This window comes from Poecilia reticulata, linkage group LG2 (genome assembly GCF_000633615.1).
Source record: "Poecilia reticulata strain Guanapo linkage group LG2, Guppy_female_1.0+MT, whole genome shotgun sequence".
NCBI classification, from domain to species: Eukaryota; Metazoa; Chordata; class Actinopteri; order Cyprinodontiformes; family Poeciliidae; genus Poecilia; species Poecilia reticulata.
Window position 1 is genome coordinate 23,369,132 of NC_024332.1, and position 20,776 is coordinate 23,389,907.

The window sequence follows — 20,776 nt, forward strand, 5'->3', positions numbered from 1 at the left end:
TTAAGATTTTAGGTTTACGCGATTTAAGGATTGAAAGAAACAAGGCGTTTGGTTGCTACATTAATATCTTTTTATGCACTTCCTTTTTGGAATTGGCCAAGCTTAATTTGTTGAACATCTGTTAATGTTAGTTTGATGGGATTTTGCCTGGTTTCAGAATGCATAGAAATTAGAAGTTAATGTTTGTGCCTTTAGAATGCCACATTGTAATCCTACCTGAGCTCCTATTAAGATCTATTTTGCCATAAATTTGTAAAATACTCTTAAAACCTGCTACAGTTAGACATTTGCATAGAATTCTGAGTGACTCTACAAAAGATACTGAAAAGAGCTCCTGGTGAAACGTTGATAAGTTCTTGTTTTATTGCTTACAGCTTTCATATTTATGTCTTTTGCCTTCCGCATATTTGGCAACACCCTGTAAGTGGTAGACTGGGGAGGAGTAAATCTGGGAACTTTGTCAGAGTCAGCAGAGGTGATTTATGTAACCTTCTAGTCAGAATGCACAGCAATTATGAGATAAAGTTCAGGGAGAAACAGTTTCGTTTTCACTTAACAGAAACACGCCTTAAATAGTTTCTCTTCTTGATCAGTTCTGGTGTGGAGAGCACTGACGAGATTGATCCAAACTGTAAAAACGCTTGTCTAGGTTTGCCTTATTAGAAGAACTGCACAGAGCCTGAACATTTTATGGTGTGACTGACACTTTTTTATTTTCTTGTCTATTCACAGAGACAAGAACGGTTCAGCTCACTTTAGTTCCTTTATTGTCTTCCAAGGGGGAAATTTGTTTTGCAGCCAGAAATTTCAAGCATAGAAAACAACACAGAATACATAGACAATGTTATAAACAGACAAAACATACAAGCACCTGTCAGTTTTTCTTTAAAAACAAACCAAATTTAATGAATCAATTAAATGCAGGATTTCTACGTCGTTTTCCAGATTTTGCTAAAGATAACTAGAAAGCTTGACAGGAATGTTTGTATTTCAAATTCCGACTTTTAATTATTCCCCTGAACTTATCACCAGCCAATAAGTGCAAAGAGAACCATACGGGATTTCTTGGAAAATATTATTTCAATCCGCCATCTTTATTATTTTTAAACAAACCAACGCGTCTTTTCTATTAAAGACAGCCACTGCATTTACTTCTTGCTAAAGAATAACTAATTTCAGCTATATTTATTATAAACGCAGTGTGTTCTTGCTTGAATTATTCTATACGTTCTTAGTTTTTGCTTAATAGCTCAATAAACCGAGTAGATAACAGTTCTTGTTTTCATTTCCCTTCATGCCAGTTTGACAATGCGGCACTCACAGCGCATGCGCCAGATTACAGGAAGTGTTAACATTTTTCTTCTAGCAGCAGCTGATAGCCCCACTGTCAACAGAAAAGCCTGGGACACCTGCTGCCGCTCAAACACGGTAAATATCCTTTCGCTGGAACGTCAGTAAGAACACACCGTGTCGGTAGAAGGAGAAATAATCTCTGTTTCTAGTCCAGCGTCGAAATACGAAGGTCTGTAGACTGAGAGGTGTCTCGTCTGGACCCGGCGGTGTGTGTCGTTAGCTCACGCCGTGAGATAAGATAAGGTTCAGTGAGGAAGGAACCGTAGCGTCGTAACGATCTGCTCAGAGAATCAGAGAGCCGGAGTCATGGACTGATGGAGCCCCCCCACCAACACTCCCTCTCCTCATTGTGTCGGTAGACGCAGAGGCGCAGCATCAGAACCCGTGCTGAGACCTCCACCCTCCGTGGGTCTCATGGTTGATCGGATTCAGACCTCTGTTGTCTGACATGACATGTGAGAACATCGATCTGAAATTGTCATGTCTTCGCGCTGCGGATTTCTCACAGTCGTCTTAGGGTGCCTAGCAGGAGGGGGATGTTACTGTCACAGAGGACAGTCCTAGTAAAACATTATCTTTCACTTGAAAGATATGATCTAAAGAAAAGTTTTTATATAAACAGTAACTTAAGATATACAATCAATAACTACTTCAGTTATAAAATGGTGTATACATCAAATATGACTTAAAAGTGTTTGACTTGTTAATTTAACACCTTCAAATTAGGCCTCTGTCTCCTTCTGAAACTCCACCTTCAGGAAGTCATCACAACATGGTCCCTCTGTATACCTTTAACAACATTTTTACCAGCGCTGCACTAAGCAATAGCACGCATAATGAGCTCAGCAGATGTGCAGTTCCACCAGGTGTTTGCTAATTGATGCTGGCTAGTCTGAAGGAGTTAAGTGGGGAAGTTGTGGGTGAGGGTTTCTCTGAGTCGGAAGCTTGGAAACTGCAGCTCCACGGAGGGTCTGTGCCTCGAAGGCGGAGCTAGGTCCAACCAGGTGTGCTGCTGGTCCAACACCTGGAAATCAAATGGCTGAATTACCTCCTCCGTATGTAGACAATTTCTCCAGAGTCCTGGCAATGATCGAATTCTTTGATTCAGGGGGATTGCAGCAGAACCATGTCTAAAAGTTGCAGGACACCGACCGTCGAGGATTGGAGTTTTACACCTGTAGGCTACAGGGACCATTTTCAAATAGTAGAGTCCATGTTGCTGCAGCAATACGGAGGATTCAAAGGTCAGATATGTTCAGGAGGATAACTACCAGTCCCATCGAGTTCAGTCTGCGGTCAGAGTGTGTGCTAATCAGAGAAGCTCATGACAGGAAAACTAAAGGCTGCCTTGTTGTGGAACGGTACCTAGAGAATTGATTTGTCTCTCCAAAAGAGTCTAACAGCTCTACATAGGTTTGAGAAGTTATATTAGCCGAGCCTCTGCCTTTCTACGCAATTCTGCCCAATTCTCCTTTCCCTTCAGTGCTCTGAACAAAGCAAAGTGTAGAACAAGGGGTTGAATTTTACCAGTCTATGGTTGTATCTAACCAAACCATGGGACTTTTGGAACAGTGTTTTTTGTATAGGAAAGACCAAAGAGTCAGTGAGGGAGGAGCCGAAGCATCGTAACCAAATGAAGGAAGGTGATGGCTGGCTGCCACGGGGACCCGGCCATCTTACAGTCACTGACTTGACCATGAACTGCTTCGCCAACTAAATTTACCGTGTCAAATATGAAGCCATTTGTGACGGCTCCACCCTGACCCAAACTTTTTTGATGAGAACAAATAGTGCAAACACAACAACAACCTGTCAATAACAAGGAAAAGAAACCTAGTGGCTGGACTTCTAAAGAAATAATCCTGCTGAAGGCGGTTCTAGAAGCTGTTGCATCAGGGACTCGGTTTTTCCTTGTGTGCCATAAGTTAAGGAGGGAGGTTAGCTAAAAAAAGATTTGTATTGACATAGCGTAGTGATTACATACATGTTTTTTATCGTCACAATGTTTCTAGTCACATTAGACAAAGGTTGTGTTTTCTCCCTGGGTCTTACAGTCATTCCCCCCCAATACTGACATTGTGTTTTATTAGCGTTTCTTCAGATTTCTTTGAAAAGCATTCCAACATGAGCTGTTGTGTTACTCTGACTCAGTTAAATATCTACAGGTTTCTTTCTGCTCGGAGTCAGTTTGGAGGTAGACTGTGCAAACTAAAACTTAGCACTGACCACATCTCTCCTCTAATTTAGACCAATTGATAGTAAAACCGGGGATTTTACTAAGTATGGAACCTGTTGTTGGAATTAACTTCACAAAAGTTAACGTTTTTCCTTTTGCACAAAGAAAAACACCAGAAGAGTACAAAGATCAAGCCAGCCCCAGTAACGAGTGTCTGCTTGGGAGGCCACTCGGGTCACTGTTAGAGCAGCATTCCAGGGAGGAGGCCCAGCCCCCCAGCCGTCTCCTGCACAGGTCGGTATGAGCTCCAGAGGGAGCGGCAGCCGATCCAACGGCTCGCTACCGCAGACCAAGATCTGCCAGTTCAAGCTGGTGCTGCTGGGGGACATGGCTGTGGGCAAGTCCAGCCTGGTGCTACGCTTCGTCAAGGGACAGTTCGACGAGTTCCAGGAGACGACTATAGGGGGTGAGACGCAGTGGTGCTGATAAGGTGAGCATTCCTTATTGGAATACGTCGATGCTAACTTGTCACTCTTTCGTCCTTGTTTCTCCAGCTGCCTTCTTGGCTCAGTCGGTGTGTTTAGACGACACCACAGTGAAGTTTGAGATCTGGGACACAGCAGGACAGGAGCGATACCACAGCCTGGCTCCCATGTACTACCGCGGAGCTCAGGCCGCCATCGTCGTCTTTGATATCACTAAACCGGTACATGAAGGCAAAGAGCACATTACTTATGAGCTAGTCTAAGTAGAATGGGTTTAATTATGCAGTCTTGTGCGAAGGTCATTATTTGACCTCTGATTATGTGTTTGCAGGAGACCTTTGAGAGAGCTAAGGCCTGGGTGAAGGAGCTGCAGAGGCAGGCCAGTCCAAACATTGTTATCGCTCTGGCCGGAAACAAGGCCGATCTTGCTGAGAAGAGACTGGTAGAATACGAGGTACTACTTGCTTTTTTTCTTATTTTAATCTCTTTATATCCACAGTTTAGGAAGAAATTGACAAAAGTTCTAAATCCTCTACACCAGTGGTCTCCAACTGCATTCCGTGAGGACCATAGTCATTTTATAGACGTGTCCTTTGTCCTGCACGCTTGATTTCAATGGCTAAACTGCCTCAACAGCATTCAGTCAAGCTCCACAGAGCTCTGTAATGAGCCAATGTTGAAGCCAGGTGTGCTGAAGCAGAGACGGATCTAAAAGTTGCAGGACCCTGGCCCCAGTTTGAGACAACTGCTTTACACCTTCTCTTTTGGGAGAGTAGGCACAGTCCATTGCTTGTCCTGCTACTTCCTGAGTCAGTGTGCAGAGTGGGGTTTTACATTGTCCTGTTGAATAATAGAAGGATATCCCTGGAAAGCATGGTCTTGAATTCAGTGTACAAAAGTTTAAGCCCGCACACAAGACCAAGACATACAAATGTTTTAGCTGTGTCATGACTAAATGATGGAAAGCTTATGAGGTGTGGATATTTTTGAAGGGGGCATGAACTCTTCAAACCTCTGTGGATCACTACTTTATGGTAGAATGGTTGTATTGCCCCCCTGGTAAGGCCATTCAAAACAATGTCCAATTCGTTAAATCCCTCCAATGATAAGGACAAGACGACACTGTCACTGATCTGCTGTCCTTCTCTGTGTTGCGAAGGAAGCCCAGACATATGCTGAGGACACCGGTTTGCTGTTCATGGAGACGTCTGCCAAGACAGCCATGAATGTCAACGAGCTTTTCTTAGCTATTGGTGAGACACCTTGTATCAGATTCAACACATTTAGCTCTTTTGTAAATGAGTTAATAATCTGGGATATGCGTTGTACTTTACTAATCCGATTACAACTCTCATTTACTCTGCCGTAGCAAAAAAGATGCCAAAAACAGACACGCAGAACCCAACACATGCAGCACGACATCGGGGAGTGAACCTCCAGGATCCAGACGCCCACTCCACCCGAGCCTGCTGCGGCGGGAACTAAAGCTCCTGAACCGCCCCGCTGTGTATTAACACCCCCCCTCCATCCATTCTCACCTCCACCACAGTCCTGAAACCACCACGTCGTGTTGCAGCAACATCCAGGGGTGAGCCTGATGTAGGGAAACCTGACGTCCGCTCCCCTCTGTGTGTTGCACCCATCCTCCAGTCCAAGCAGACAGAAACCCAAAGGAATGGGGGAAGACAGAAGAAGAATGATGCCAATTGAATTAAGGGCGGACACTTGAGTTTGCCCACCAGACTCGGAGATTTTACTTTTGGAAATAACAGGCGAAGACCAAGATTGAGAAGTGCAAAACGAAAGAATGTGCAAGGCAGCGGCAAGCCTGTTGTAGTATTTAGCACTAATTGTGAAAATCCTGTTTCTCTCTGCCTTGCTTCAGTTTACCCACTTGTCCTGTTGCATAAACTGAACAGCACATTCTTGTGAGTGGACAGTAACCGTTGGAAAAGGGAGCTTTCATCTTCTTCTTCTTTGTGGAGCTTGCTTTGTCTCATTTTGAACTGATCAAAGTCTGCTGTGAATACTGCCTCATACCACCGTCCTGGAATGATCTGTAACCCTTCCGTCATGCTTGAAAAGATCCATATCACAATGTCTCAAGTGTGTCAGCCTGGTCAAATTTCTAGTGTGATGGTTTAGACTTCATTGCCTTCCGGCTGTAATATTCCAGCCTGTCCAAATCATGTCCTGTAGTCTAGGTAGAAACTTAAATTTACTACATGAGGCCAACGTGTAAGCGGACACAAAGCTAAACCTGTTTGTATTTTAGGTATTTAAGATGCAATGTTGAGAAACTCCCTGCAACGTAGTGCATGAGCAGTGATAAAGAAAGAGGGGAAACTTTACCACAACACTATGGCCTTGATGTGGAGGGGATGTTGGGCACTAAACACAATGAAAAGCGGGGAAATCCAAAGGGTTCGGATTGGCATCACATACCAGGATCCTGCTGTGAGTAGATCTCTTAAACCGACTGAAGGGCTGCACTGAGTAATAGAGGTGATTCGATTGCAGATAATGCCATGGTGTCTGCTTCTGTGCATGTAAAAATTCTCGCCTCAGATCATCCTGGGGTTGTTTGTGTAGTTATGTGGAAGAAAGCAGAAAAGATCTGAAATGAAGTTCAAAATAACCCACGTTCCCCTGTGGGATCTTTTCTGCCCGTCTTATGGTAAGTGTCCCTTGTTTGTCTCTTGTCGCGGTGATCTTAGATGGTTTTATGAATTAACTTATTTTCAGACAATGCTCTCGAAACGAGTTAGGTGTGCTTGTTAGCTGTCAAACCTGGCTGAAGAAAACAGGAAAAAAAATTGTTGGTAAAACACGAGAACAGAAGTGCCTACTCCCAGTTTTCTTTTTCCTTGGTGTGACCTTTTTTTGTGTGGACAGGGCGCAGGAAAAGCACTTCCCTGACACTGGCTGGTATTTAAAACAACATGGCGCCTTGTCGTTAAGCTACACTGTAATGGCTCTTTGAATGGATGTAAAGAGATCTTGTCATAGACACTGTATGTCATATATTGTCCTTATTTTAATGAAAGTGTATGTTGACTTTAGCAGATCACACTTGTAAACCTGGAATGGATTGTTCAAAGGACTCTAATCAGTGTTATAAATCTATTTGATTTAAACCAACAGTGATGACCAGTGCAATATTTTCTCTTTACAATTTCTTGGAAAAACCTTTTCAAGTACCTTAAAGGCGTGAAAAATGTATTTATGCAATTTGGAGAAGAGTTCATGCAAAACGACTTACAAATGGGGATATAGCGGTGCAGTTAAGAAAGCTAACAATAAGCTACTTATTGACCGCAGGCAGGCAGGCAGGCTCTGTCAGGCCCTCCGACAGAAACTAATCTATAAAGGATACTGAATAGCAGAAGGTGAAGTCTAATAGAAAGATGGACATTGAACTCGAGCTTTAATGTGTAATCTCAATGAATCGCTAGTATACTAGCAGTAGCTATCTTTAGCAATCACGTCAATATTAGCATGTTAGTTAAAGCAATAATTAATACTATTAGTTACTTGCTAGCAGCCAGCTACTAGCTAATAAATTAGTGGAAACTGTTGTGCTTTATCTATCTGTATATTAGCTTGCAATAGATTACTATACGAATTGAGCATTACCTAGCAATATAATTTTAGCATGTTAACTAATATTAGCTAATGCCTTTCCATCCAAATATTAGCAATGTGAAGTAAGGCTGAGATATGCAACACCAATTTTTGGAGTGTATAAAAAAGCTTAGAAGATTTGTTTTGACGCATATGGGAATTATCTTAGTTTTTTTATTCGATTTAAAACTATTACCTATATTCAGGAACCGGTAGCATCTTTTTTTCTCCTGAAATTGTGTCCAGGTGTAGAAAACAACTCCTGACATTAGCCCGTTTCCCACCAACACATCTCTCGGTTACAAGAACTTTTCCAATAGTATCGGCTTCACATGGAACGGTATGAAGCCCCAAAAAGGACATTGCAGGAAAAAACACACAAAAAAACATGAGTACCAGATACAATTTCGTGCTTACCAGATCTTGTGCACTTGAGAAAGTTTATTTTTTCCTTCAATGTCATTTTAGCGGCTCTGCAACACGTCACCCACAGCTTTTTAGAACCAAACTGGACCTCCGTATCAGCCTGGAAAAAGCTTAATCACCCTTTTTAACTGGCAACTCCTGTAAAGAAAAATAAAATCAAGAATCTAACTGAAAGTCGATTTCATCTAAGGTTTTAAAAATGGTAAGAGCTACTATAATTACCAGAATTTATATATGTCCTGAATGAGCCGAACACTAAGCTTTAATGGCTGTTTCCCTTTTTTATTTCAAGTACAAAAAAAAAATCAGGTTTCAAATTTACATAATGCATCATTCAGTGTTCAGTAGTTTTTCTTCTAGCATGAAACTGATGCAATTTTACTTAAAAGAGCTGAGTCTTGTTGGAAGTCAGCAAAATTATCCAAAACTAATTAGAAAGCTGGAGCATCTGCTGAAAAAAAAGAAATACACAATTCTGCTTGCAGACCACTAGGAAAAAATGCGCTCAGTACTTTTGTTAGGACAGTGAGAGAAATTTATTTGCAAGTTCCTAATTAAAATTAATATTTTGCTGAAATATAAAAAAAAATCAATATGGCTGAGGGTTCAGCCGTACTAAATTGAAAATACTGTTTCTAATAACCACAGTTGACTTTTTTGTTTTGTTTTGTTTTAGTGGTAGATTTTTCTAAAAAGAAAAAACATTTTCAGCTTCCTTAATTGCCATTAAATTAGAATTTCCTATGACCAAAAATAACAAATTCAAATCCTGTTTTCTAAAATGATCTGGCTTTGTTTAAAACACATAAAATGACATCTTGATAAAGAAGTCCGTTTCCTGCGTTCTAACCCTCACACTCGTCATCGTCCGTGGTCTGATAAATGACCTGGTTCCTGCGTTTGATTCTCGGAGTCGTGTTCCCGCCTCCCGCTTCGCCGCCGCTGCTCCGCTTCAGGATGCGAGCGGCGGCCTCCTCGTCACCGCACCGTCCTTCCTGTTCGCCCTCTGGAGCTCTGGGGGTGGAGTGGGACGGGGGTGGCAGGTCCATCAGGACGGAGGGGGAGACGGTAGATTTGGGCTCTGGCAGGACCATCCGACCGGGAGTGTGGGTATCTGAGGGCAGGTCCGCCTTTGCTCCTTCCTCCTCCTCCTCTTCTTCCCACTCGTCTTCGATGGTGATCTCATCAGGGTTAAAAGAACTGGACAACCCTGACGTATCCGTCGGATACTCGCTGGGTTCATCCAGACTCTCATCCTCGTCCTCGCCCCCCCCGGTGGCGCTCTGGGAACTGCCTGCATCGTCGCCACTCTGCCCGACCTTACAGTAGACGTCTGTGAGGCCCAGCTTGGCGCAGAGCTCTGTCGTTTGTGGGTTGGTGTTGTAGCTCGGGGGGGCGTGTGGCTGGGGGTGGCCGGGGTCGTACGGCGGGACGGTACGGCTGAAGTTTTCTGGAATGGCGAGTTCCCCGCTGAGATCCTCCACCACCTGCATCATGTCCGCCTCCGAAGCTCTGAAGTCCCACCTGACGGTTACAGACAACGCACAGCAGCGTCAGGGGAAACCACTGAAATCACAAATTCTGTTGCCAGAGAGCGTTGAACAGCACAGTGTGCATGGCGCTAGCTGAAAATATAACAAACCTCGCAATTTTGGCCCTCAATTAAACCGAGTCTACCGGACTGCTAGCTATGAAAACACACGAAGGCTGTCTACAGCTCCAAATCCAGCGTGTTCTGCAACAAACTGAAAGCTAAAACAGAGCCGCTCTGCCTTCCTGTTACATGCAAGACAAGACGGAGAAAACACAGTTTCCTTTCTATCAGTGTCTTACATCTTTGACTTTTAGACACTGACAATGACTAACATGGAGTCTTCTTTCCTCAGTAGCAGCTTTCACACTGAAGAGTGTTTTTGTTGGTGTGATCCCTAAAGCATTATTGGATTTTTGAGGTTCTAATCAGTCAGTCGAGCTGAAAATGCTGCAATGTAACTCAACAGACAGTTTCTCTGCAAATGTCAAAGTTATTTGTTCATTAAAAACAAAAAGAATTTAAGCATACTGTATACCGAGATTCATTTAGACTGTGTGTATATCGTGTCATTTTTCTTGGGAACCTTTGCGTACCGTTCGTGCAGGCCGTTATTCTCTGGGGGGTTCCAGCGCTGTGGAGTGGTCACCTGTAAACTGTTGGTGGCTTTCAGAACAGCAAACCACTCAGGGTCATATTCCAGACCCTCAGATGAACTCGATCTGTCTGGAATATCAACAATCTGAAAGATACAGAGATGTAATGTGAATATACATGTATGACATAGCGTAGTATCTGTGAAGAAGACTTCCTCTGACCTGCAAAAACTCTCTGTAGGGGAGACATTTATCCAGAGACAGGAACTTGGTGACACGTGGGGCTGCGTTACCCTTAGGCTGCGAAGAGGAGAACCAAGTTTGTTTGGTTGTTTTTTTTGTACGTGAACTAGCATTTAACCAAATCATGTTCTACCTGGAGGGAGTGAGACACTTACTGGATGCTGCATGACAGCAGCAAACTTTACATGGAGATGTGCAGAGAACCAGTAGCTGGGCTGCAGATGGGCCAGCAGCTCCTCAGCAGCCGGACTTCCCAGTGTGTTGGTCTCTACTTCTGACCGCAGGAACTTCTTCTTCCGCAAGAGATCCTCCGTGTTTCCATAGTGGTAAATTCTTCGAGGCCAGTCGTGGCTCATGAAAATGTCTATGGGCATCTGGATCTTTTTTTTTTTTTTGAAACAGTAATTTACCAGTAAGACACAAAAATACCCACCAAAAAAAACAAAATATTCAATTCATATGTAAGCCTGTCACAATAAGCAAGGAACCAGTCAATCACATGATGAATTAATATAAGCTGAGACCTCATAATCCATTTTATTTATGGTTTTAGTTTTCTGTGTTTTATTTTTATTTCTGCTCTATTTATTGTTTTTGGTTGTCGTGTTTTACTTTGGATATTTAAAAAATCTTCCAGTTCCAGAGTTCATTTCAAATTTGAAGTGGCAGTATTATGTGTCTTCCAGGCACATAGTGCCATTTTATACTGCACGTAAGTAACTATGTTAACTTGAGTTATTAAAATTAAGTTTATATGAAATATGACTTAAAAAGAAATATGATTACCTTATTTAACACCTTGAAATTGGGCCTCTGTCTCTTTAAAAACTCCTTGCTAATTGCTGTTGGCTAGTCTACAGGAGCTGTATGTGGGAAGAGAGACCGAGACTGCGGCGGCAGCGTGTCGGTTGGTCTGTGTTACCCAGAAAGCAGTTGGGCACAATATTGCAACACCAACACTGAGTGGAAAGAACGACTGGGGCAGCCTACTATATAAAGCACTCGGGGACCATTTCTTTACAAATGTGGATGTGTAATAATAGAGTACAAATCGGCAACCCAAACTGAAGCGTCTATTCTATGCATCTTATAATGCGATGTGCCTTATATATATAAAAAGTTTTAAAATAGGCCATTCATTGAAGGTGCGCCTTACAGTGCGGAAAATACGGTATGCCGTCATCGATACGTTACTTGAAAATGGTCTCAAAACAACAATATTATCGTTTATCGCAATAACTTCTGGGACAATTTGTCAACCAGCAAACTGTGTTATTGTGACAGGCCTGTTCATATCTGAAGGTTTTGCAGCTGAATATTAGATCCTGATGTACCTGTTTCAGTTTAAACACCTCCATATTCCTGATGTGGTACACACTCCGGAGCGTTTCGGGATTATACGGAGGGAATTCGTGGTGACCTTAAGGGAAACACGCTGTGTCAGTGGGAAAAAAACGTATCGAAATATTTAAAAAAATATATATAAATGAACAGACCCTTTCTGTAGTCGTGTGATTTGTAGATTCCAGACAGGCCACCGATCCTGATCCCTTTATAGCGGACAACACCAGCGTAACCTGGAGACATAAAACCCAAGTTAATATTAGTTAATGCATCCGACGCCCAGGTCTACAACCTTCTGCTGCTTACCCAGGTAATAAATGTTTGGAGCCACCCAGCCTCCGTACGGCAGCTCCTGCAGGTGGTTGGAAGCCTCATGGTTCCCGCCGATGAAGATGGTGAGAACTGGAGCCTTCTTCTCTCCAGAGTAATACCTGCAACAGTCCCATCACGTCTAAGCAATGCCTGCTCCACCACCACCATCATTATCATCGCCAACCAAACCAAACCACTGACTTGTAAAATGTCTGCATAGTCCGGTACTTGGCAGGCACCGCCATGCACTTCAAGTCTCCCTCATTCCGCACCGCCTGGAAGTCTCCACAGCAGAGCAGCAGATCCACTTTGATCGACTCCTTCTTCTCCAGATACTCGATGGTCTCATAGATCTTGTCCAGCTCGCCATGGCAACAGCCTTCTACTGCGATCTTCATGCTGCGGGGAACAGGTGAGCTGCAGATTACCAGACAAACTTACATTCACGCTGTGAGGTTTACTGAGAGGACATTGACTACTACAAATATTTGGAATTTGACTTCTGTCAAAATTTTATTTTTGGTTATGTGAATGTAAACTGAGAATGTGCAAGATGAGTTCTAATTTTTATTTTTACACCAAAATTAGCTAACTATTGCGAAAAGGAAACCCAAAATGTTTGACACAAGTCAGTCATACCGTTTATAAGGCAATGCAAGCAAATATTGAGGAAATGCATGTAGACTTCTGACTTTGAAGACATTATTAAATACATCTGTGCCATTTTCTTTCTCTCATTATTGTAACATTCAGAAAATAGAAATGATTTTAACTAAAACAAGAGAAGTTTGGTTTGATTTAACTTGATTTAAAAGGCGGATGGTTTCAACTTTTACACTACTCAATAAATCATTGTAATTGTTTCATTGTATGACGTCACAAGCTTAGAAGAAGCTTAAGCATTCTAAGTTTTTTATTAGTTTTTGATATTTACGACCTACAAGTTAAATTGTACATAATATATTCAAAGCAAGGTGACTTAAAATGAACGTGAATATGAAAGTATTTTCCTGACTTGGTGCTGCTATTTGTCAAACGGATGGCTTTGGCAATGCCTAATTTATTAAAAAATATATTTCCATTCTGGCAGCCAGATTACTAGTAGTAGCTCAACTTCTACAGCAACAAACCAAACACAGCACGCCTTAGCTAGCAATACCTTTTGAGACGAAACAACGCAACGACAGGAGCAGAAGTATAGCAATTCAGTACATACGTGAATCAAGTTTTAGCTGAGGAGGTTACTGGTCTCCAGGGATTGTCCATAGAGGTTCTAATTTTCTTCAAAACACATGATTTTGTTACTAATCCACAGTTGAAAGCGACAGAACGAATTTTCCCACCTTGCTTTTACCACTCAACGCGCATGCGCAGTACTCTTTGAGCATGTTTTTAAACTCAGAAGCAGATTCATCATGAATGTGTTGATAATTTTTTTTATTGTTGTTTAAGATTTGTGTTTCTAAATATAATATATCATGAAAATAATAATCTAATGAGGATTTCCTAGCTTTGTTTTAATTTTGACGCTGGTTTAATCTTGGTAATGTATCGAATCGGGCTGAAATGGAGGACACCTACGTCACTCTTATAAACAACATTTACCTAAGCGGTAAAGCCACAGACTGTCAGACAGCTCGCCAACACAACCAGGGCTGTTTTGTTCTGTATCCAGTAATAATTATCACAGCCGAACTCACACAGGATTCTGGTGCGTTATTAGGAAAGGAGAGCTCGTGGAAGGCCCCGTGGGACGGCCGCCGTTACTTTTTAAAGCCGCTCATAGTTGCTCTGGGGGGCGGAGTGTCCGCGGAGTGCTGCGCCGATTGGGGCGCCCGCTTGGAGGAAGAGAGATGGCGTGCTTGTTGGAGGCCCCTCTCCGCATCAGTGTTCTGTCTGTGAGTCTCACTATCATAATTTAAGCCGGTTTGCAAAATGCTCCCCCCAAAATCAAGCGGTTGATATCATGGAAACGGTCATAAACAGCTAGGGAGAGTTAAACCCCAGTATTAGCTTTGGAGGCTAAACGGGCTCAGCAGCATGTAGCTGTGCTCCTATATAGCAGTTAAGGGGAACGTTTTTTACTGCCCCTTCGCTCCGCCGGGTGGAAACATATGAAACACTATTACTGACGAGTTTGTCTCATGGACGCCCGCCCCAGCGGTGCTCACCCAAAAACAAATGAAGCAACCACAGGAGCTGTCATGTCAGTGTCATTTGGAATGAGTTAGCAGCTAGCTGCAAATTGAAAGTGTTTAAACAGTCTAAACATGTTTACATACCTCATAAAGCCCCAATTGAAGACAGTCATGGGAGTTAATTTCTATTTCCACTGCCTGTTATAATTTGTTTTAAACCACTGAATCTCCTATTTAGTCTTGCGTTAGTAAACTTAGCGTTGTTAAGCTAACGTCAAATGCTGTGAAGTTAGCAGTGTACAATTAAGCTAACGCAGTTAATACATCTGTCAGCTCCATTATAGTTTTAAGTGAGTGAAAATAAGCCAAAGTGTTGCCATTTTTAGGATATTACGAAACCTTTAAACTTGAGCTAATGACTACTTGATATTATTTAGCTAAAGTTTAGTGAAGGTTAAAAAGAAGCAGTCGTGAGACACCCAAATTTTAGCTACACAGAATCTAAAATATTGTTTTGTTCGCGTATTTTTGAGCATGAAAATTACTGCAATATGCATATTGTAGCAATATGCGATGAAACTATGTGAGGAAGCTGCGAACAGAAGTGTGAAGACCCGTGATGTTGCAGGTGCAGTCATGTTGTGTGCGTGTGTTGGCATCCGGAGCCATCCAACAGTATCACGGTGCTGTTAGCTGGCGGACCTTTGCTTCTCAGGGGTCATGTGGAGAGTTCTGGTCCAAGCTGTCAGTGGAATAAACAAAGTTTTCTGGTGTCACATGCAGCCGCATTAAATGACACATAAAACAGCTCTGTAGGGGGGCTGCTAGAATGGAGACTTCTGAATGCATCAGAGAGCACATTATTATTTCTGTGCGAGTTAAGTTGTGTTTTGTGATTTATGTTTGAAAAGCTCATGAGATTGTTGTTTTACTGAAATGCTACGTATTTGTCCAGCATGAAGGTCAAAAAAAGAACATTGTGCTGGAAATTCTTTAGATTTGCTTAAGTTTAGTAGCCCTCTCTACTCAAATCTGCACTGCTGTGAAGACTTAACCATTATATTCAAAAGTAATTGCGCTCTTCCAGATAATTAGCTTTTTGTGGTGTAGCAACCACAAGATTTGATGTACTTTATTTAGTATTTATGTGACAGACCAACAGTGGCATCCATTTTTATTCAGTTTTCTTGAGTCAGTCCTTTGTAGAACTATAACCACATTTTTCTGTAAATGCAGCTGGATGCTTTCTTCCAGGATTGCCCAAACTGGAACAGCATCCAAACAGGACGATGCTACAGTGGGAGATCCAGAGTCCAGGGCCACACTTTAAATATCTTGGAGACCAGGGGATGATTTTCCTTTAACTTCACAATTATGCACAACTTTGTATTGGTCACATGCAATACCTGTCTAATGCATTGAAGGTTGTGGTTTTAATGTGGAAAGCCAAATAATCTGAACACTCTTAGTGTTGGAGTTCATCTCTCTGGATTCGTATAGTTATATTTACTGGTTTTGTCTATGCAGGAAGTCACCGCCACCAGTCGCCATTATGTTGACCGACTTTTCGACCCTGACCCACAGAAAGTGCTGCAGGGAGTCATGTGAGTCTAGCAGTGCTGAAGTTCTTCAGTTAAGCATTATATTTTTAAAAAACTACTTTTTCTTTTAATTCTTTTTTTGACCAATTGTTCTGTATGGAAAATGCTTCAATGATTCGCTTATACAAATAAGCAACAACACTGTTTTTTACCAAAATGAATCAGTTTATAATAAATGCAGATGAAGATTTTTTTACATGTAGTTCCTATGATTTCTTGTCTTCCTGGTTTATAAATATATTATATGTCATCTCAGTACTGGGTTATATGGGGGGGGAAAGCATTTCACACTATGTATTTTTCTATTTTTATTGGAGGATTTCAGTGTTTAAAGTTTCAAATTAATCCAGTTTCTAAGATGACTTTTATCTGAACACAAAGTACAATTAAAATAAACATTATTAATGAGGACATTTATTCTCAAAAGTCGCCCTTAAATAAAACCGAATTCCCTCAAGCCTCCTGGAACATTATGGATTACAAGTGAAGAATCTTAAAAAGGGGGGGAAAACATTTACAAACTATATGAAGATGTAAATATGTTTATGTGAAAACCTAAAAATAGAAACAATCAAGTTGACAAGTTGCAATCTATCTTTTAAAAATGGCTTGAAAAAATGGGAGCTAGGTACCTGCCATGTGATAAACCACACATTGCCTGTCACATTAGTTTTCAAAGCCTACCTTCATCTTTGATATTTTTATTTTCCGTTTCTCCTTTAAAATATTAGTTATTTTATTTCTGGGCTATAATTCTACACGGGAACATAATTATCTTGGCAGTGAGCTGTATGGTAAGGGCGGTTTAAAATAAAATAAATAAAATAAATAATCCCCAAAGCCCTCTTTGGGAGAACTTCAGCAGAGACTTGTATCTCTAGACTCCATAAGAACTATTAGATGCTCACTACATCCCAACTGGTAGCTTGGTAGACACATGTAGACCTGTGGAGTTTGGTAAACTTTACTGGAACTGTAGCAGGAACGTATGACCGCTGTTGAGAATTGTAAGAGATCAGTGATCCCGTGGGCCTGTTTCCCTTCAAAAAATGGATTCATTTATTTTCCAACCATAACCATACATGGACAAAGCAACAAAGAAGTTGTTCATCAGATATAAAACCAATATTCTTTCATCTTCATCTCAACACCCAGACCTAAATCCTGTAGAAAATCTTTGTCTGTGTAGATGCACAGGTCAGATTCCAACTAAGTAAAGGTTTTGAGAAGATCAAGTGTTGTCCTGTCGGCATGTAGAGGTTGTAGATCATATCCAGTTAATAATTCTATAACTGCGTGCCGCGATTTGGGTTATTTTAACGTAGCTCATGTTTCAGCATATTATGGAAGCTCCATTTTTCCAATGAGAGATTTTCCTGAAATGAACCGATGTGTTTACATGTACATGTTTTCATCTGATACTCTGTATCAGAACTCAGCATAAGGTAGACGACACGTAGTCTGACTGTTTCCTGGTTATTTTTATCGCGTGAGGTTACTAGCTCTAGTTACGGCTCGTCGCTCTCCTCTATCTAAACTCCAGCTGCACTTTTCCACCAGCTCCGCTCAGCTGCTGTTTGATGTAATCCGGGTCACTGGCACAGCAGAAGAAGGGCGGCGTCAATAAATATATGTTGAGCAAGTGCATTTTGGGCTTCAGATTTATAGAAATCAATCAGTTACATGTGAATATCTTTTGTTTCACCTCAAATAAGCGCATCAAGTCTTTCATCTCTGGTGCAATTATTAAACCGTGCTTTTGATTTTTGTTTTACTAAAAAATGATAATTTGTTATAACATGACTTTTCCATGACAAAAATGAATTAACATAACAATGTGGTCATCACATTGTCACGATAAAGGATTTGCTCTCTTACAAATGTCTTCTTTTTTTACTTTCTTGCCACACTTTAATGTTTCTGATTGTACGTTTTTTTTTTGTTTTTTTTTTTTCAAATTAAACAAAGATGATATGGGTAAAAACAAAATGCAGTTTACAAATTATGATATTATTTAAAAAGGCAAAACTATCTAAAACGGAGTAGCTAAATCATGAATTAATTGTTTTTAACTAGATTTTTTTTCCCATTCAATTTCATTACCCACACTAAGACCTGATTATAAACTCATCTGTAAAGTTGAGAAATCACTTCACATAAACCATCAAGACATTTTACTCATGATGTACGTGAAATTATCTGCCAGAGGGTCTAGTACTTTTTCATCATTATTTTCATCAATATCCTGGCTCTGATTGGTTGTTTCTGAGCAGCAGCGGTGCATTTCTGCAGATGGTGGTAGGACCACAGGGAGGAGGCGGAGTAGCTTTTCATCTGTCTCCTGTCATGGCATAATGACAGTTTTAACAAATGTGTAAAAATTACTTTTCTTTTTACATATGCAAGTTACATACTGCAGCTTTAAACGTTTAAGTGTCACAAAAAGCAAGCAAGCAAACAAACAAATGAACTAATGTATCCAAAAAAAGACTATTTATTGTTATTTGTCTTTCCCTTAGTGATATGAAGAATGCTGTCATAGGAAACAACAAGCAGAAGGCCAATCTGATTGTCCTTGGAGCTGTACCGAGGTACTCTACACATCTTTTCTCTTTCCATTAATTTTTTTCTTTCTCTGTTGTTTCAAGCGCATCAGCATAAATATGGTGGTAAACAAACATTAGCATAGATCACATCTGCTGTGTCAGGTCTGCTGACTATTCCAAACCTGTGTTTTTTTCAAAGGCTTTCTTCCTTGTGTGCTGCTGTCTGTGATTTAATTTACATTTAGTAGTTTGAGACATAATAAAACTGAAGTGTTGGTCTTTAAGTTGTGTGACGATCTCATCTATAGCAAATGTAACACCAGATTCTGCATTCACACTGACAATAGTGCAATGCCTTGTAACAATCCAGGCGTTTTTTCACAACATGAGCTTTTTATTGCTGACCTCAGCTTCTCAACTTTATATGCTCTCCTCTTTTTATTGGTCCGTTTACCTGGAAACAAAGTCAAAATTCTTAAGACAAACAATGAACAAAATATCAAATCTGACTCGCACATACCGAATTCAAAATATTATTTTAAGTGATCCAATGAAACAACAATTAAAGTGACAGATTTAATAGTTGGATGTTTGGTACACTACAAAATCCTAACGAGTATTTTTGTTTGCTTTCTAGCGCAATATTACATTTAAATGGGACAAAATTAACTTTTCAGCAAGATATAGGAGTTTGTTTTAAGTCAATAATTCTGTAATATTGATGAAAAAGTACTAAACCCTGTGGCAGATAATTTCTCCTACATCATGAGTAAAATGTCTGGTTAAAAGTGAAATAATCTTCCAGTGGAACTAGAACTTTTTCATCAGTATTGAGGAATAATTGACTTAGAACAAGCTCCCATGCCTTTCTGAAAAGTTGCAAGTTAGTTTTGCTGTATTTAATTGTACTAAGATATTTGCAGTAGAAAGTAAAAAATACTTGGTAAGATCAGTTATTTTTGCAGTGTCAGTCTTGTCCCTTGCAGGTGATGAAGTTGGCTTCAGGTTTTTTCTCTCTCTCTCGCTCTCTCTCTGCTTCCAGGTTACTGTACCTGCTTCAGCAGAGCTCGTCCAGCCTGCAGCTGAGGACGGAGTGCGCCGTGGTGCTGGGCAGTCTGGCCATGGGCACCGAGAACAATATCAAGTCCTTGGTGGACTGTCACATCATCCCCACCCTGCTCCAAGGTGAAGCTATAAAACTCACTGCTGTGCATGCAAATAAGAAAAACGAGGGCAAAACGGTCGTTCCTTTTGCTTTGCAGGTCTCCTATGTCCAGACCTGGTCTTCACTGAAGCCTGTCTTCGATGTCTCAGAACTGTCTTCATCAGTCCCGTTACGCCTGTGCAGCTGCTGTATACAGTAGGTCACCTTGAACTTGACTCTGTGCAGCACATGTTTACAGGGCCTTCCTTCCCTTGCAGTTCTAGATCCTTGCAATGTGATTATTCATATTAATACATCGTTTAGGTCCTATGCACTGCAAAAACACTAAATTTTACCAAGTATTTTTAGGGCTGTTTCTAGTGCAAATATCTTTATACACTTGTAATAAGGCAAAACTAACTTGCAAAAAGCTGTAAAGCAAAATGGAACTTGTTTTGAGTCAATAATTCCTTAATATTGATAGAAAAAAATAAATGTTAAGTTTCACTGGCAGATTGTTTCATTTATAATTAAACAGTTTTCCCGTGTTACAAGTGAAATAATCAGCCAGTGAAATTATTACTTTTTCATCACTATTAAGGAATTATTGACTTAAAACAAGCTCCTATATCTTGCTCAACAGCAACTTTTCAATTAGTTTAGTCTTATTTCAAGTGTACTAAAATGGTTGTGCTAGAAACTAGACCAAAAATACTTGGTTATATTTAGTGTCTATTTGATTACAGCATTATGACTGTTCTGTACATGCAGAGGAACAAGTTGACTTATTTTACAGCAGCGTTAGAAACCACACAGTGACGTCTCTGAGGTGAAGTCGATGCTTTCCGAACTGGATGCAGTGAGGATTTGATGCTGCAGGGAACTTAATCGCAGCGTCACTGTTCTAATTCAAAAATACTTTATTGATCCCAAAGGATCAACTTCACATGTATATCCTCCACTTTGCTCTACATTTATTTTCAGAACTGTAAGGTAAATGTGCTTGTTTCTGTGAGGCCATGCACATATAGTGTTGTTGTATGTTTTACTGAAGGATCCCACTGTGATTCCCCATCTCATGTCTCTACTGAGCAACTCCCAGAGAACCCAGGAGTACATCACTCAGATCTTCTCCCACTGTTGTAAGGTATTTGACAGTATTCGATCACACACGAACATGATGGATTCAATCTCACACACACACACACACACACACACACACACACACACACACACACACACACACACACACACACA

General features: G+C 40.9%; 3 protein-coding genes across 3 annotated transcripts in view; 2 read left to right on the top strand and 1 right to left on the bottom strand.

Annotated features, from left to right (window-relative positions):
• Window positions 1-1,270: 1,270 nt before the first annotated feature.
• Window positions 1,271-7,155, top strand: rab5b (RAB5B, member RAS oncogene family). Its single transcript, XM_008437643.2, has 6 exons — window positions 1,271-1,428; window positions 3,695-3,995; window positions 4,084-4,235; window positions 4,346-4,468; window positions 5,174-5,267; window positions 5,384-7,155. Exons 2-6 carry the CDS (start codon window positions 3,830-3,832, stop codon window positions 5,497-5,499), a joined length of 651 nt encoding a protein of 216 aa, XP_008435865.1. The 5' UTR covers window positions 1,271-1,428; window positions 3,695-3,829; the 3' UTR covers window positions 5,500-7,155.
• An 883-nt stretch (window positions 7,156-8,038) lies between these two features.
• dbr1 (debranching RNA lariats 1) lies at window positions 8,039-13,461 on the bottom strand. Its single transcript, XM_008437631.2, has 9 exons — window positions 13,307-13,461; window positions 12,292-12,489; window positions 12,085-12,209; window positions 11,931-12,011; window positions 11,769-11,854; window positions 10,590-10,814; window positions 10,414-10,491; window positions 10,192-10,337; window positions 8,039-9,588 (listed from the first exon to the last, which is right to left on the bottom strand). Exons 2-9 carry the CDS (start codon window positions 12,486-12,488, stop codon window positions 8,910-8,912), a joined length of 1,617 nt encoding a protein of 538 aa, XP_008435853.1. The 5' UTR covers window position 12,489; window positions 13,307-13,461; the 3' UTR covers window positions 8,039-8,909.
• Window positions 13,462-13,697: 236 nt separating this feature from the next.
• armc8 (armadillo repeat containing 8) overlaps window positions 13,698-20,776 on the top strand; it is a 16,315-nt gene continuing 9,236 nt past the window's right edge. Inside the window, exons 1-6 of the mRNA XM_008437617.2 lie at window positions 13,698-13,988; window positions 15,756-15,832; window positions 18,349-18,420; window positions 19,418-19,560; window positions 19,638-19,735; window positions 20,574-20,666. Coding sequence (XP_008435839.1) covers window positions 13,944-13,988; window positions 15,756-15,832; window positions 18,349-18,420; window positions 19,418-19,560; window positions 19,638-19,735; window positions 20,574-20,666 — 528 coding nt within the window. The 5' untranslated portion in view covers window positions 13,698-13,943. The remainder of the gene's footprint in view (window positions 13,989-15,755; window positions 15,833-18,348; window positions 18,421-19,417; window positions 19,561-19,637; window positions 19,736-20,573; window positions 20,667-20,776) is intronic.

Excerpts from the sequence above, each read along its gene's own strand:
- dbr1 (XM_008437631.2), bottom strand. The coding sequence starts at position 12,488 with ATGAAGATCGCAGTAGAAGGCTGTTGCCATGGCGAGCTGGACAAGATC. Across the intron at positions 12,210-12,291 it reads ACTATGCAGACATTTTACAA|GTATTACTCTGGAGAGAAGA; the intron begins GTCAGTGGTTTG and ends GGACTGTTGCAG. Across the intron at positions 11,855-11,930 it reads ATCACACGACTACAGAAAGG|GTCACCACGAATTCCCTCCG; the intron begins GTCTGTTCATTT and ends GTTTCCCTTAAG.
- rab5b (XM_008437643.2), top strand. The coding sequence starts at position 3,830 with ATGAGCTCCAGAGGGAGCGGCAGCCGATCCAACGGCTCGCTACCGCAG. Across the intron at positions 3,996-4,083 it reads CCAGGAGACGACTATAGGGG|CTGCCTTCTTGGCTCAGTCG; the intron begins GTGAGACGCAGT and ends TTGTTTCTCCAG. Across the intron at positions 4,469-5,173 it reads AGAGACTGGTAGAATACGAG|GAAGCCCAGACATATGCTGA; the intron begins GTACTACTTGCT and ends TGTGTTGCGAAG.